The sequence below is a fragment of the Melanostigma gelatinosum genome, assembly GCF_949748355.1.
Source record: "Melanostigma gelatinosum genome assembly, chromosome: 12".
NCBI classification, from domain to species: domain Eukaryota; kingdom Metazoa; phylum Chordata; class Actinopteri; order Perciformes; family Zoarcidae; genus Melanostigma; species Melanostigma gelatinosum.
This window is the reverse complement of record NC_136645.1, coordinates 7881206-7897893: the sequence shown is the minus strand read 5'-3', so window position 1 is coordinate 7897893 and position 16688 is coordinate 7881206. Positions and strand designations below refer to the sequence as shown.

Genomic DNA, 16688 nt, shown 5'->3' with positions numbered 1-16688 from the left:
CCTCGGTTCTAGAAATGTCCATTTCTGAAACCTTTTTGTGCAGTGCGCCAAATTGAACAAATATTTGTTTCTTTTATTTAAACTGACAGTTTGGCAAAAAAGCTTTGTGTTTCATGAAGAAACGGGACACGGAAGGGTCTGGATGTGAGCGGTGTTTGTCGCATTTCGATGCAAAACTGAACCTCAGGACATAATGAACAGGATGACTTCTGCATCTATCAGACAGGAGAGCCTGTCTGGCATTTATAACAGAATGTAACTGTGGCAGTGTGTCTTTCGCTCCCCTCTCTATTTCTGTTATCCCACTTGAAAACAGTTTGAGTTTTAGTGGCCAGATTATTACGGCATGTGCTAAAGTACCAGAGAAGATGGAAAGCTAGATTCAAACACTCATCATGTGCAGTAAAGAACATTATTTGTGCCTTCAATTGGACATTTCTAAAATATCCATATTGGTTAAACAAAAAGCAAAAAAATAAACGTTTCACACATTCCGTAACATAAATAACAGTATTTGACACAGTTGAAACATGTTGTCTATTTATTGATGGGTGAGCAACTTGGTTTAGTTTTGTGCAATATTGTGTATTTGTCAGACTCATGATAAAATATACGCGGATTTCTTGAAATTGACATTATTTATCGACTGCATGCCTTCATCAACACGCGCACACACACACACACACACACACACACACACACACACACACACACACACACACACACACACACACACACACACACACACACACACACACACACACACACACACACACACACACACACACACACACACACACACACACACACACACGATAACATCTGAGCAGGCATATGTCCAGACAGCTGTGTATACAAAAACAGTTTGGATGATACTTTCTTTTAAACCAAGCCAGGCTTGAGTCCTCGGATTAGTTAGACAATGAATACAATGATGATTAAGAATAATATTGACATTCATCTCTCTTGGCTTCAGGTTAGTCTTCCTTTTTTTTGTTGTTGTGCAAATTCATGTTAAATTCATAATAATTCCGGCCAATAAACAAGTGCTCCTCAAACCGGATTTTTTGAAATGCACATAATTCCACTTGGCTGGAAAATGGGTCATGTCACAAACTGCTCTGGCTTACCTTTGAATGAGCCAATTTGCCAGTTTCAATTATTAAAGGCAGCACCTGTCTCCTTTCAAATTCCAGTGGCTCTGATCACTGCGGGAACAGCCCTGCAGAGACAAAATCCTCTCTGTCTGCAGATGTTAAAGTAGCAGCCGTCGAAATGAAAGACGATGCTGGTGTGATACGGGATTCAAAGAGGAGTGACGCAAAAAGACCTCACACGCTGGGATACCTACTCACTCTCCAGCCATCTTCCATCCATTTTCCTCACTAAAGCCTCGTGGAGTAATTGGCTTTCCCTTGGCATTGAGTTGTCCAATATAAATGGTAATTTGGAAGGGCCCTCCGCTCGTCACTGGCGGTAATGCTTGTTTACTGGCAGACAGTTACTCAATACAAAAATTAGAGATGTAATGAGAAGGGAAGGGGTCTGTCTGAGTGTCATGAGACAATACATGTCAAAACTGAGAATCTGGTCTTGAGCACTTTGTGTGATAAACGACATATTGCCTGAGGCACAGCAGGCGTGATCCCAAAAAATGAAAATATGGCCTAAATGCAGTTTATTTTTGCATTTACTTTGTCAACGAAGCCCTTTCTGAGTGTATCTGCTCTGACCTTCTACCCAGGTGCTTTGGTTTCATCCCCACATTGAAAACATAGGCATGGTGGGATTGGATTCTCGGTAAGAGTACAAAGGTAATCATTTTCATTCTGTCTGACGAATGTGACCCGTCTTAGATGCTTCACTGCCTCCCCCTGACCTGAAACACAACTACCGGAGTAAATAAACTCAACAAATCATATTTATTGGAAAGGAAATGTGAACAAATAACTAGATGATGATTTCTCTGCATAGTCTGGATTCTGTTTGGTTTCATTGTTTTTCCCCGAAAATGCATTAAAGCACCAAAGTCACGCGCATCTGGGAAAGTAATCTTACAGGATGTCTCCTCTGCTTTATTTCTTGTTTTCTGACCATTCATCTTAGAACTCATCCGATATCGGTGATGACAGATGTCTGTGCCAAGACTTCCTTGTTGCTCATTGTTTACAGTCTAATTAGCAACTTGAGATGTGCCGATGTCCTATGTCACAGAAAAAAAGTGTTATATGGTGTTATAAGTTATATATGAGTTTAGCAGGCTGGTGTTGATTTAAACCTCGTCACCACAGTGGATCAACATGCGTCATGGTGCAGCACTTTTCAAATGAAGAGGCTGTGCTGATGACTTGAGATGTAAGGATTTAATCACATACCTTTAATCAAGCCAATACTGTGTGTACCTAAATGATTTGTGCTTCGGGTTATGAGCAACAAAAGAAAGAGTCTATATCCCCAAAGCAACTCTTCTGACTTAAAACCCAAGAACTTGCCTCATTGTTAATTCACGACCGAGACTCTCCTCGTGTATCTCCCTAAGAAGCCCTCATATGCTACACAGACAGACAGGCTTCAAGTGATTCCCTGATGGGTCAATGGAAATAAAAAGGATAGAGGCTGAACAAAGAACATGACTTTGGAAAGGGAATGTCTGGGGATGACAGCATGGATGAAAAATAGACCATTACTTAAGTTGAATCTCAAAAGGTGCCCATAAATGCACACATCATACTCCTAACTGGAGAGGATGCAATTGATCACTTGCTCGCATCACCAAATATGTCCTTTTTATACTGAAACACAAGCAGTATGTTTGGTGCCAGCGCTAAAAAATCAACCAGATTAATACAACTTTTATGAGACCGCAAAAACAAGCAAGCAAGAAAGGAGTGTCCGACACTGCCAAGTGTTAAAAAAGATAAAAAATAAACTTCAATTACTGATTCGTAACCCGGACTTTATGTGCAAAACAGCCACAAACTGAGACAGACAAGAGCTCCCAAACTGAAATCAGAGGCAGTAGCAAAAAGGAGCCGCTGCTCATATTTAATTCCGCATACTTGGCCTCAGGTATGAGTAAATTCACAGCTGCACTCTCTCCCCCACTTTATGTCCTCTTGTACTTTTTATTGATTTACAGGTCAGATTCAATTTCCATGATAGAATTGGGTGCAGAAGCATTATCACCCAAAGAACCTGAGGCGATATTCACCGTACCTGTAATCATTTCTACAGCGGTTGTATGCCAACCTACAGAAAAGCAATCTGCCATTGCGTAATTCCCACATTCCTCATTGTTGGCTACACATACTGTACATTACCAGCATGTCTTTCAATAATGTAAACCCGAAGGTTATGCATGATGGATCCGTAACTCATTGGTTTTCCCATTGAGGACTATGAGAAACACGGCGGGGTCTATTAGTCACGAATGCATTTTGCTGGAAGGTCACACGGTCAGATGAGTTAATATTATGTCACTGCCAGGCTCACTGGCTTTGTTAAATGGGTTGTGTGACACAAGAGAACTTAAAGAACTCTGCTTTGAGGCAATTATGATATATATATATATATATATATATATATATATATATATATATATATGTATGTTTCTGTAAAGATCGGTGTATTCTGTACAGTCCAAAACGAATTTGTATCCCCTCTGCTGTTTTAATGTTGCTCCTGTTCTGTTGTTATGGTACAACAACTTGAATCATAATTTAAAATCTCCCGCAGCGTCTGGCGAAAAGCTGGTGCGTTTATAACTTTACCACATTCCGGTGTGCCTTCAATAGGTTACAATGACTACATGCCATAAATGCTGCAGGTGCAAAGTATGTGCAAGTGTTTAATATCAGCGTGTCTGGCTGAGAGTTGGTGCTGCAAGGTTGTGACTGAGAGAGTTAACATAATGAATAGCCACAGCGAAAAGGTTGCTGCAATGGCAGACGAAGTACAGAAGACGCACATCGGCTGCAAAGAAAGTTCACAATAAGTTCCATCCCTGGATTTACAAAGGAAACCCAGAGTTAAGACACATTCTTTTCTTTTTAAACATTAGGGACCTGATCGGTGTCACGACGCGCTAAATTACCGAACAACTTCAAGCAGACAGGGTCAATTATGCTCCTCAACCTTAACTACATCCAGACCTTCCGGCCTCAAACGCAGGACGGAAAGAATAGAGCAGAAAGCTTGGCGGCTGCAAACGGACATCCATCTTATCCACAATGTCCTTTGATCGAGCGGATGTGGCAATTACGCGCTGAACAGTCCGTATATTTCATTTGGGTTGTTTTGGGGGAGTTGGGTGCCCCGCTTCAAACACATGATGTTCTGGTAAATCGGCTGGTGGGAGGCTACTTTCTCTCCTGCAGAGAGGGGGTCGGATGTCTGTGGGTTCGGTGTTGCGACGGCTTGATTGATTTTTATACACACTCGAATGGGATAGAATTCCAAAATGAAATCGATTTTTGATGAGAGGTTTTTCCCTCATTCCTCGACCTCCAGACTGAGGCTGATATGGCACCTGATCGACTAGTTTTCGGTCTCTGGCAGCCCCGGAGCTGGCAGCTATGATCCTTATAAATCTTCAACAGTGACGTGGTCTTTAAGGTGCTTATTTATTGATCGTGAATGCTTCTTGGTCCTGTAAGTATGTCTGGTGGTAATATCCTGTCTCCCCTCCCTTTTTTATATGCACAACACTCGATTAGAAAAATTGTCAAAATAATCTGAACGTTCATTGGTATTTAAACTTTGACATAAGTAACCTGCTTCTTTCAGCATATACTGTATCGTAGTTCATGTAGCTTTGAAACCACCGAGACAACAGTGGAACTATGAGGCTCTATGAATGATTTGGATCTATGCTGCATGGTGACACTGCTCTTTGATGTCAGTAAAGGATGGAGAAAACAGGCCTACGATTGTCAGCATTTATCTTTAAAAAAAATATTCCTATGCTGACATGACAAGTGAAGTGACAGCTCATGTAAGATGATTCCCCAACTCCACTCCAACCCAGAGGCTTGGTTAAGTCGATAGAGAGCACGGACATGAAATTTCTTTTCTGAATCACCTTCTGTCTCACAGGAACCAGATGGAGCCCCCCCCCCCCCCCCCCCATTTCCTGCTCAACATCGTAACCTGCATGTACTGAAGTTCTTTGTTCGATGACGACAACAGTGGTCTAACATCATGAGCGAACCGCACACCACCGTGTCACCACATTCTCATTCCAATGAGGGAACATCCTGGTTGTTGCATGGAAATCTAACATCCTGTTCAAACGTCCCCTCTGCCCACTTAAAACCAGCAAGAAGAGACACAAACATCTCTAATGTGGAGTAATTAGTCAGTCAGCAAGAAACAGAATCACAATATATATCCATCATATCTCACATCAGGGATGTCTCTCGCACGTCGTAGATTGACGATATAATCAAAATGTTCCTCAGTTCGACTCGTGAAGTGGCCACATTTTTTTATTTTAATTATTGCTTCGTTTGTAATGAATTACTTACATTTCTGTTTGTACAATGTATATAATCCAAACCTTTTCCATTTCTCAGAGAAAAAGCAAGACTTCCTCATCTTTCACCCCAAAATCCTTTTTTTCTAGTCGTCCAATGAGTCGTGACCATGCATACAAGTCACACTCAAAAGCAACGTGAATACATATCAGTAGCAGACTGTGTCTAAACCCAGCGTTCAACCTTTGCATAATGAGGACAATATCTCTAGGAGGCCGTCCCACGCCTGTCATCCCGCTGTTAAGCTCTGCGCTTCACAGTTTAACAACACTCGTCACGCTCTTTTAGTCAACGAGTAATGACCGAGGATTCCCCAAAGACTTTCTTGTCCATCGGAGGTAGCGGTCAGACGCGTCATTAAGCTCGGTGATTCTCTTCCACGGCATAATTCTGACCTGAGCAATGGGACACCTGCCGGCATGCTACATAGTGGCCGATAATGAGGAGGGAAAAGATCTGAAGATGAGGGACAAGACGAGCCCCGAAAGATGGGGAAAAAACAAGAATAAGGGCCGGAGGCGGAGAAGGATCCTGCAGAGATGAACACAGCAGACAAGAAGAGAGTGCGAAGAAACAGGGAAGAGGAGGGTAAATAGAACCAATGCCAGAGGCAGAGTGTTTATCTGCATGTCACACAGGGGAAAGGGATGGGAGGCCGTGATTAGAAAGAAAAATCACTTCAGTCACAAAACACGAGCTGCACAGAGACACATGACGCCAGCAAAGTACCGTCAAAGTGAATTTGCATTGCCGGCTTTGCCTACTTGAGATAATGATAATTTTCTTTGTACACTCAAGAAATGAAAAGAGACTACCAGCACATTCATTTTGTGTCTGAACATAACATGTGGTCCACATAATTTAATTTAGAAATACTAATGTGCATAAATAAGACGTATATACTTTGTGGGAAAATCAGTCCAAAATCAATAGTGCACACACAGAATTCAAGCCACTTTAGTGAGTCGGAGGGCATCAATCAGGATGGCTTCGGTGTGATGCAATTATCTACGACGGCTTCAGATCTCTCAGATTTCCTCTCATCCCAGTTGATCCTCATATTGCTTTCGGAAACAGTCTCCCACAGGGAAGAATTCCCAGCAGCGCTCCTGGTACATTTTCCACACATAGGATTCCTGGCAAAGACAACAGAGTTGTAATATAGCTTTTGAGTCATTAACTACGCCAAATGCATCCACGCTTCAGTAAAATAACAATCGAAACAATGTCCACAACGATTGTTATGTAAATTTCTGAAATCTCTCGCAATATCTGTCAGGCCTGCAGGAGAGAGACATTTTCCACATTCCACCAACGTCCTCTTTAAGCTACACCTGAGGAAAACACCACGCTGAAGGATTACACAGCACAGCTCGGGATGAGTCTCTGAATCCAACTGGATCGTATCCAATTGTCCAACACATGTTAGGAAGATAAAACACAATACTGTCTGTCTTTCTTTCATCAATTCTGCAGCATCACACTCCAACCAAGCAAATTCTAAATTATTCCAAATGGGAATGGAATACTTATCATTTTCATATTACACATTGCAGCATTTAGAATTCAACCTTTCCTCATCTTTTCTCCCGGACATCCCTTTTCATAGATTTACGTATTTACACCAAGACACAAGAAAGAAAGAGGAAAAGGTTGCAGCTCCTTAAAAGAAGTGAAAAAATGTTTAAAAACACATTACAGTGAAAAGATAAGACAAAGAAATTAAAACACTTGCAATTTGAAACACCCCAATTCATATTCATAGCTGTAATACCGAAATAGTTTATGAGAAGAAAAAAAAGAGATATTATAATCATGCCTGGCATGTGCATTGTCATAAAATGTGCGTGTCAGGGCTGATAGCGCTTGTGAGAGAGAGAATGAATACAGATTCTGTCTTAGTTGAAAAGGTTACACGCCAGCTTTGTCATGGCTGAAATAAATGGGTCACTGAGACACGGAGGAACCGTTGTGGATGGGTGTATTAAGAAATGTGGCATTTGGCAATGCCATTAGAATTGTGCAAGAGCTTTAAAAGTGGACAGCGTGTTCTTACGCTGATTGGATCATGCAATAAAACACAAGAGAAATCTAGTATACCTGCCCTGTGTGTTCAGTCTCATCCTTGTTAATAAGGTACATCAGAAAGAATCTGCAAGGACACAGAAGATGGAATTCATGTCGCGACTCACATACCTCCCACACGTAGAAAGCTTTTAGCATGCTATTAAGATCTTGTGCACAAATCCAGGGATTGTGGTGATTATGGAAGCAGTCGTTAGGTATTACAAATGGAAATACAGCTCGAGGTAACAGCTACATTATGACAATCAGTGGTTTGTGTAATATGTGCAAAACCATTACAAAATGTGAAGAAAATTGTGACGCCTTTAATACCTTTAGCTCTACACACATATTTTGTCATTTGTCAAACATTTCACCCTTGTTATTTGCTATTCATCTTTCTGCAATGATTTCTTTTTTTGTATCATGATTTCCTTACAGTATACACGGCTCGTTATATTTCACTGTTACATTATTGGTAATCAAAAAGGCTTGTACGGATTGTGAAAGGCGTGTGGGTGTCCTGTGATTGGTGGATTCTAACCGGCTTATTGCTGTATTTTTATGGCGGTGGGGCATTTTAAGCATTACGTCCCAAAACTCAGGATCTGTTGCTTCCTCTCCAGAGTTTTGTTCTCAGCACCCGTTACAAAGACTGTGAGGTGTGCAGCGTTTTGCATGATTGCCATTGGACACCTCAAAAGGACATGTTTACCAATGCACATATTAATTATGAAACGAGACAATGTTTTGAATCTAAATTATTAATGTAAGTGCCGAGAGGTCTATTAGGGCAGATGAACATAAAACTGCTGTTAACATTTTACAACAAGAACAGGCCCAAAGGTGTTCAGAGCAGGATAACGGTTCATAAGGATAAACTGTTAAGCAGCAAAGAGGATAAATGATTGTCCAATAGGAACAGAGATGGAGGAGTCATTTCTTTTTATGTTCTTTTATTTTTTTCTCATTAAGGTTTAGTCATGGTGGAGCATGCAGAGTCATATTATGATCAGTTTCAATATTAAGAAATGCACATAGGAGGATTCACAGACGCATATTTCTATTCTAATTCAATCAAAATAATGGAGGGGGCATCTGACTGGCTACAGATAATTCCCCGTTGAAAAAAATTCATTTCTGAATCCTTCTGTGTCTATTTATAGATACTGAGACTGATCTGACCAGTCTCTTCTCTACATCTGTGAAAGGTAAAATCACAAAGGCCTGCCTTTTAGTGAAAACATATCAAGTTGTGAGTGTTAGTGTTGGTAAAATGATGAGGGATCGAGGCAATCCGAGGCAGCACGGTAGTGAGCATTAAATCAACTCACAGATAGTTGGCCAAGTTGTGCTCCTGTAGAGTGTGAGTCTCAAAGCCATGAGGGACTGTATCAAAGTACTCGCTTCCTATTCCACATACAAAACATTTGGTCTGCAGGAGGAGAGATGTAAGACATGTCATGATTCATGAAACGGGTTTAAAAACAAACATGTCCTCTAGAGAGAATATTAGAAAATAAGAAAATAAAATCCAAATCATCAGAGGCCTTTTGTTTAAGTGCTCTGTGACTCAAACATGGCGTTTAGTCTCCTAGAACAACACTCTTTAAAGTCGTTTATTTTTACAACAACACTCAAAGGACGGCCACAAAAGGCAAAAGAGTGTAAATGAAAGCAACTTCACACTGCCAGGATCGCTCGCTGGCTGCCAGGTTTTCATAGGACACAGAGGGCCATATTTGCTGAGGATTTGCATCATTCTGGGAACTAAACAGTCAAATAACTTTTGCCCATATTTACTATGTGGCTGTACAAAGGTTTTGTGCTGGTAAAATGAGAAGAAAAGGGTTTTTGGGTCATGCAATATATGTTTTTAGGTGACTCCTAATTAGGGCAACAGATTATGAGAGTATGGAAGTAGCAGCTCAAACTGACTATCATAGCTGAGTGCAGCAGAGCAACTTGTCTAAATAAACCGGTACCACAACTCTTAAAGCTGCTTTTCTCCCAGACGTTAAATGTCTTTTTTTCTACACGTGAATGTGCAACGGCAGAGACTGAGTAATGTGTGCTTGACACTCAAGTAGGAGTGACGATGACAACTCTGCATTCAGTACCATCACATGTGCACCCTTTAGAGCAGGGGTCTCAAACTCCCGGCCCGCGGGCCGAATAGGGCCCGCCACGTCACTTGTGGCCTGCGAATCCGCCAGCACAAAAAAAAAACAAAAGTAAAAAATCTTTTTTTTTCTTTTCTTTTTTTAAGTTAGACTTCACAATAAAAATATCCCCATAGTCGAAATTATGAGATAGAAAGTCGAAGTTATGAGATAGAAAGTCATAACTATGATAGAAAGTCATAATTCCGAGATAGAAAGTCATAACTATGATAGAAAGTCATAACTATGATAGAAAGTCATAACTATGATAGAAAGACATAATGATGAGATACTTAAACACAGAAGCAGCTCTTTGGCTGGTTACTGTACATTTGTCAGTACATTGAAGACTACTTCAAACGTGGCTTTAAAACACATGAAATACTTCATGTGGGATTGTGCAAACGCACCCTTGAAAGGATTTTAAGCTTTGAACAAAGTTATTGTAATAACTTGTGTTTGATATTTGTCTTTGCTATTTTCTTTAATAGTTTGATCTTTGATAGAGTAATGTGGGTTTCTTAACCCTAAATTAAAAGGATTTAAGTTATAATAACAGAAATGTGCTTCAATATATGTTTACATTTATATAACTGCATGTACAATATTTTTACACTTGAATAAACAATAATCAAATGCAGAGACAGTTATTTACCAATATGTTAGGAGTAGTTACATTTACACAGTCTTACATTTACAACCGGCCCTTTGAGGGCGACCGTGATGCTGATGTGGCCCTGAGTGAAAATGCGTTTGAGACCCCTGATTTAGAGAGACAGAGAGAGTTCTGAGAAAATAACGAGGAAACACACAACAGAGAATACAGTGGTACACTTAAACACTGAGGATGATCTTTTTCTTTGATTGAAATTGCTGTTATTGTCCACTTATCATTCTGGAGGAAAAGATAATGGCATCCTTTCACGAAGGTCAATGGTACGATTGTTTCCTGTGACACGAGCTCCCACAACTGAATCGACACACTTAAATTACAACTGACCTCAAGCTTAACTTGGCCACTGATTCCAAGTACGTCTCCTTCAACAGTCTTTGTATCTAAGCCTGACACATCATTGCATACTAAACAACGGTGATTCCACATAAAATATGCTCAAAAAGACACCAGTAGTGTACTTGTCTGTATTCTAATATGTGTGCATACATATAAGAGAGAGAGAGAGAGAGTTTGTGTGCGTGAGATCTCACCTCCATATCCTCTTTCACCTGCTCCTGCTGGTCACGAAGCTCCCCAAAGGCATCAATTATCAAGCCTGGAAAAAAAGGACACGATTGTGTGTGTGTCAGTGTCTCCCTTTGTTCACAGGTGAACTGCTGTGCTCGTCTGTCAGTGACAGGTGTCGGTGACACTAAAGGACTCGGTGGAATAAACACTTTGTTTCCAATTCCACATGAAAAATTCATCAAACACGTTCTAGTCAAACAAGGGCAATAAAATCTACGTGTGTGCGTCTTGGTAAAAGCATGTGGAATACGTGGTAATGCTGACCTGTATTTGTAAAACAAAATGTGCCGTGTGACTCACCCTGGATGATGGCCAGGAGGATGACGATGACGAAGAAGAAAAACGTGATGTCGAAGACGATTCGCTCCACCTCAAACTCGTCTCCTGCAGGGTCCTCGATCTCGTCCCCAATGCCCCCGCCCGCACGCACTCCCACATACATGTGGTACGTGTAGCACTGAGAAAAACAAAACACATTTTCATTCATCGTCTCGTACAGAACGCTTGCCACTCCAGGATGAGGACTCGTCATTCGGCAGGCATTTTCTCCGGCTGTCTGTTTGACAGGTGTATAATGGTGAAAAATGTAACGCATCCGAGAAGCAAACGCTACCAAACAAAATGAAAATGTATTCAGTAGGTTTCCATGCCCGTCTCCATGTTTCTGTAGTTGCTTTTGGGAGGGCATTTAAAAGTTTCAAACAAGAAGCAGCATTATTCAACAATTTCACTGAACAGTTGATGTTTTTTTTTAATCAATATTATTTGCCTCAAAGAGTATTTCCCCACAAGGAGTTTCTGTAAGCATGTGAGGCAAGAAGAAGAATCATTCTAGTCGTCTAGCAACGACCGTACAGTGTTTTTAGTGTCAGATTGCAAAGGATGACAAGTAACTTGAACAAAAACAAAATGTTAACAGTAAAGAGTGAGACATCTTCGGATTCTTATGTTTTCATTTTGCATTATATTTGTCGAAAACCATGGCTGCTGTGGTGTTGTTATGATGGGAAAGGGATTGCAAATCACTGTTGCACAAGTGCTGCTGCGAGTCCAGCACAAACAATAACACATTGAGTGATTTAATGTAATAGTAGGGTTTTATTCAAGCGCTATCGCTGCCCATCCGCCCGCTGATGTGAGTGACGGTGGAGTCCACATTAGAATAGAGCAGGCCGTGGGGTGTTAATGTTGTGACTAGCCAAATAAAGAGCTATGCTGAGGCGTGAGGGAGTGTTTTCTACCCATGTCGCCAACATTTTATCAAAAAAAGTAGTGGAAGGACTAAGACACGAGGCTGTTCTTACTTCAACAATTGGGATCACTGTCAGAATCCTCCTCTACTCCTCTCACTCTGAAGAGGCAGAACATGAGTGTGTGTGGCTTTGTTTGTGTGATGAAGATAAACACAGAGAGATAGAGAGGATAGATATATATATATGTGGAGAGAAAGACTGCGCTGTGTGTGTGTGTGTGTGTACATTTAACTCACTGTAAGCATGTCATTGCACTTCATGTCTCGGGTGTCGTTGTCGTCGCTCTTGTTGTAAAACTTCCTGAAGAAGTTGAAGGCCACAACGGTGTAGAGATACACCACAACCGCCAACAGGCCCACCGTGAGGACCAACTGACAGACACACAAATAATTAGAAAGGGATAAGAGACAGAGGCAGATGGGCTTTAATACGCTTCTTCATCTTAGAAAAGCCCCAATATAACCCGACAGCGTGAGAGCAAACATCACATGCATGCAAACATGCACATATGAGCACACATTAAGACAGATGGATAGAGGGTTAAGGACAGACCGGCACACACGCAAACACACCTGTTTCCCATTGTGTGTGACAGAAGAAAGGATGGTACGAAGTGTCTTAAAGCCCATGGCGATGTCCAAAAGGTGGGCAGCAAAGAAGAAGTTGTTGTAATGACCCAGAACGGACATGGCCATGTACCAGGCCAAGTACAAGAAGGACTGTGAACACGAACACACACACGCACACGAGGACATAAACACATAAAAACAGGCAATATAGATTACCGGGAGAGACAGTGAGACAAATGTGTATTTTAGATAAGGCAGAATCACAGGATATTACCAACATCACCCCTGCAACACGTGTAATTGTATCAAATCTTAGCACAGCAGAACAAAAGATTGAACAAATGAGGGACAAGTCATAAAATATCAGATATGTATTTACGCACACTGCTTGGTCATATTGCATTATCTGTTCATCTAAATTGCAGGAAGTGACACTTTCCTGCAAAAGCCATAAAGCACTGACTTACACAACTGAACTTACATTATCAGTGAACACAACACCTAGTTTCCAGACCTGGTACTTCATGTCGATGGAGTTGAATCTGAAATAGACGGCATCATCACACAGATAACACACGACGGTAAGAACACCGGAAAGCAAGGCCAAAACGGCCATCGCTAAAACCCCCAGACCCTCGTTGCTTCTAAAAGGCCCGCCTGACATGCGGCTGCATTTCAGAATGTCCTGTTCCTCCTCAAGTGCAACATTCTGTTCTAGGACCTTCTTTTGTGTGGCCACCCCCTGTTAGGTAACACACGCGTACACACACACACACACACACACACACACTCAAAAAATACGTAGAGTACCGTATTCGTGAAGTGGCTATTTATAATTAATGACAATCCAAATCGTGGAAAACGTGATTTGAATATGTAACTTACAAGGCCAAGACAAGAGCTGGATATGCAGCACACAAGCAGTCGTGTTGAAGCTCATCAGAAGGGTCATTAGGGATTCACATTCACCTCGACAGTAAGATACGTTAGAGAAAAAGCTGTGCTGATTCCTCATTTGAACATTTCTGTCATTACAAGCAAACATCCTCTGGAGAAGGAAGCCACATTGCTATCGTCATTGCAGGTTGTTCTGAGTACAGCTGCCCACACAACTGCATACTGTGATACCTTTCAAAGGCCAGAACTGTTATTCATGTGCACTGACGTCTATATACCGGTAATACACAAATAAATAAAACAATTGTCTTTCGATGCGTTCTGCCTCAGTTTGTGACAAACACTATTCAAATGCTGTCCTATTAAACAATCCAGCATAATTGTGTGAAACTGAAACGGCACACAATTCAAGATAACTGAAAGAATAGGGAGCTGCAGTTTCCAGCGGATCCCTTTCAAGGATCCTTTTGCAAGATGGCAAGGACTTTTCTTTGACTTACAGAGCACTCCAGGCCGCTTGTCTTTCGAGTCTCCTCCTCTCTTTTCTCTCAGAGCTAAAGTCTAATCCAGCTTGGTCCAAACCCAGGAGTTCACTAATCTTCTCACAGCCGTAAAAGTCTCCATACTTATCCATCACCTGACAGGACAAAAAGACAGGTTCACGTGAAACAATAGTCTCTCCTGTGGCTCTTCATCTGAATAAAGAACAGCACACTGGCTGTTAACATTCATCACACGAGAGGCAATCTGGACGAGGAAGCTAAAAATGTTACCCTATCGCTGGAGACAGTAAAACTATTTTGGTAACCGACAGGGGAATAATTACACCTGCCATTAAATGGCTCATTACATTTCAGTTCGTTTTTTCATCAAATGTCACTTAGTGAAATATGCACACAATTACATACATCCATAAGCACATTTAGAATATAATGCATTGTAATTTGCTGTTAAAAATCAAAGCTGCAGAAGAGTTTACCTTTCTCTTCACAAATTTATCCCAGTAGTTACTTGGAAATGATCTGAAAAGACAAACAAAAAGCAGAACAAAATATTTTTTGAGAGAAAATATGTTAAAGCAGATGCATCGCTGTAAGTAAAACATTTCTGTCGTGTAAAACGTGTAGCATGACGATTAATAGGTGCCTACAGCACGTTTCTAAAAAGGTTTAGAAGTATTAAACATGGTTGATGTTATTGTAACATGCGGTTATGAACATACGGTGTGATAATGACCAGTCGGTCCCACTGCCCTTTGATGTCCTCCTCGGGGGGCTGCTCTATCACATACAGCCCATCAAACTCCAGCTTTCGTGCCACTTCCTTCTCGCGTTTGAAGATCACCAACGGTACCTGCCAATCAAATGCACGACAGTGATCCCTGAACTCTTTAAATGAACACTCTTGTGTTGAGTTGGCAAAACTTCAAATCCCCTGAAATTCAGATTAGCTGCGTGAGTCAAAGCCCGTCTTTGTTCATAAAATGTGCTTAGACGTCAATTCTTCTGTGGTTTTAAAATAGAGCCTAGATCTAAATGATGGCGGGAAACTAATTCAAAGAAGTGAAACAAACTCATAATATATCTGCAAAAATGCATGCTCGAGCAATTTACCTTGAGGCAGTAGTACCCGATAATACAACAGAAGGAGATGACTGTGTGAGCTACAGCCAGGAAATGGAGCGACGGTTCCATATATCCACTGCTCTCCTCCAGCACAAAATAATCTCTGCCCTTGTTGTCGTCGTCACCAGAAGAGTTCAGTCCATCACGGTTGACAGGTGTGACGGCTCCTTCCTCTTCTTGTGACGCAGGCAAGGAAGCTACCTGGGAAGACAGCAAAAGACAGAAAGAAAGCAGTGACTTCACTGAAGCCACGCAAGCATACTAGATATAAAAATATGAGAATCACACAATATAATTGGACAGCAACAAACTATAGCATCCAAAACAAGAGTTAGGTCAACTCCTCTCTGACACAGTATCTGGTGAAAATACTACTATTACAGTTTGAACTGAATGAATAAAACATTTTACACAGGTAGAAGTACAAAAGTTTTTTTTTGTTTTTTATATATATATATATATATATATATATATATATATACACTCTGAATATGCGATATAACTCCTACACTTCTTAAATACAGTACAGTACTTGAGTATATGTACTTAATTCATTTCCAAATTAGATACAACTGCAAATGTAATTTAGTAAAATGTCTCACAAGCAAACTTCTCAAACCTTGTAGAAGAGGAGGATGAAGTTGATCGCAAAGGCAACGATCAGAGCCAGAAAGCGCATATTGTAAAAATTCCTTGCAAAGTAATTCTGGGGGGGAAATAAAGGGGAAAAAAAACATTCATCGTAGGAATCTGTATGCATAAGCGTGAGTGAGTGTATTTGTATATTACCAGCAGGCTTTTGTGATGAGTGATTATCATCTCCCAGGAGGCAGAGTGTTGGCTCTCTGGTTCCTCGGACTTATTATATCTCTTGACTTTGCATCTTGCCTCTGCTTTCTCTTTCCCAGTTTTCTTCTCTCTGCAAACAGTCCAATAACAAACAGAGGGAGGGTCAGAGATATGACGAAATCAAACTTTTACTTCTTAACTTCCAAGTGTCCTTTTTGAAGACGTGTGGCATAAACACCGGCGCTTAATTCGACAATGTAGTATTGTAATGTAATACTATTGATATCTTTTCCCTGAATTGACTCAGCATCTAATATTTCATCAAGTTGAATAATCCCTCTAATGGGGAAGCAGGAGACTTACTTTGCATTCTCCAAGTCAGGCATTGCCTCATCTTCAGGCTTTTCCTCTGCGGCGGAGTGGGTCTTAAGTTGCAAAATAGAAATTCAAAGTTGCAATACAAAACTTAAGAAAATGATGCTGAATAAAACGTGCATGAAATACAACATACTGAGCATCAAAGATTTAAAAATATTGACATTGTCTCATTTC

At 40.8% G+C, this 16688-nt stretch overlaps 1 protein-coding gene across 1 annotated transcript in view; it reads right to left on the bottom strand.

Annotated features, from left to right (window-relative positions):
* Positions 1-6574: 6574 nt before the first annotated feature.
* LOC306785667 (ryanodine receptor 2-like) overlaps positions 6575-16688 on the bottom strand; it is a gene marked incomplete at both ends in the record, with an annotated part of 52063 nt that continues 41949 nt past the window's right edge. The window contains 15 exons of the mRNA XM_079280123.1: positions 6575-6670; positions 7635-7686; positions 8933-9033; positions 10967-11031; positions 11304-11460; positions 12493-12627; positions 12829-12975; positions 13307-13367; positions 14223-14359; positions 14702-14744; positions 14945-15075; positions 15336-15548; positions 15967-16053; positions 16137-16266; positions 16500-16561. Of these exons, the coding sequence (XP_079136249.1) occupies positions 6575-6670; positions 7635-7686; positions 8933-9033; positions 10967-11031; positions 11304-11460; positions 12493-12627; positions 12829-12975; positions 13307-13367; positions 14223-14359; positions 14702-14744; positions 14945-15075; positions 15336-15548; positions 15967-16053; positions 16137-16266; positions 16500-16561 (1617 nt within the window). The remainder of the gene's footprint in view (positions 6671-7634; positions 7687-8932; positions 9034-10966; positions 11032-11303; positions 11461-12492; positions 12628-12828; positions 12976-13306; positions 13368-14222; positions 14360-14701; positions 14745-14944; positions 15076-15335; positions 15549-15966; positions 16054-16136; positions 16267-16499; positions 16562-16688) is intronic.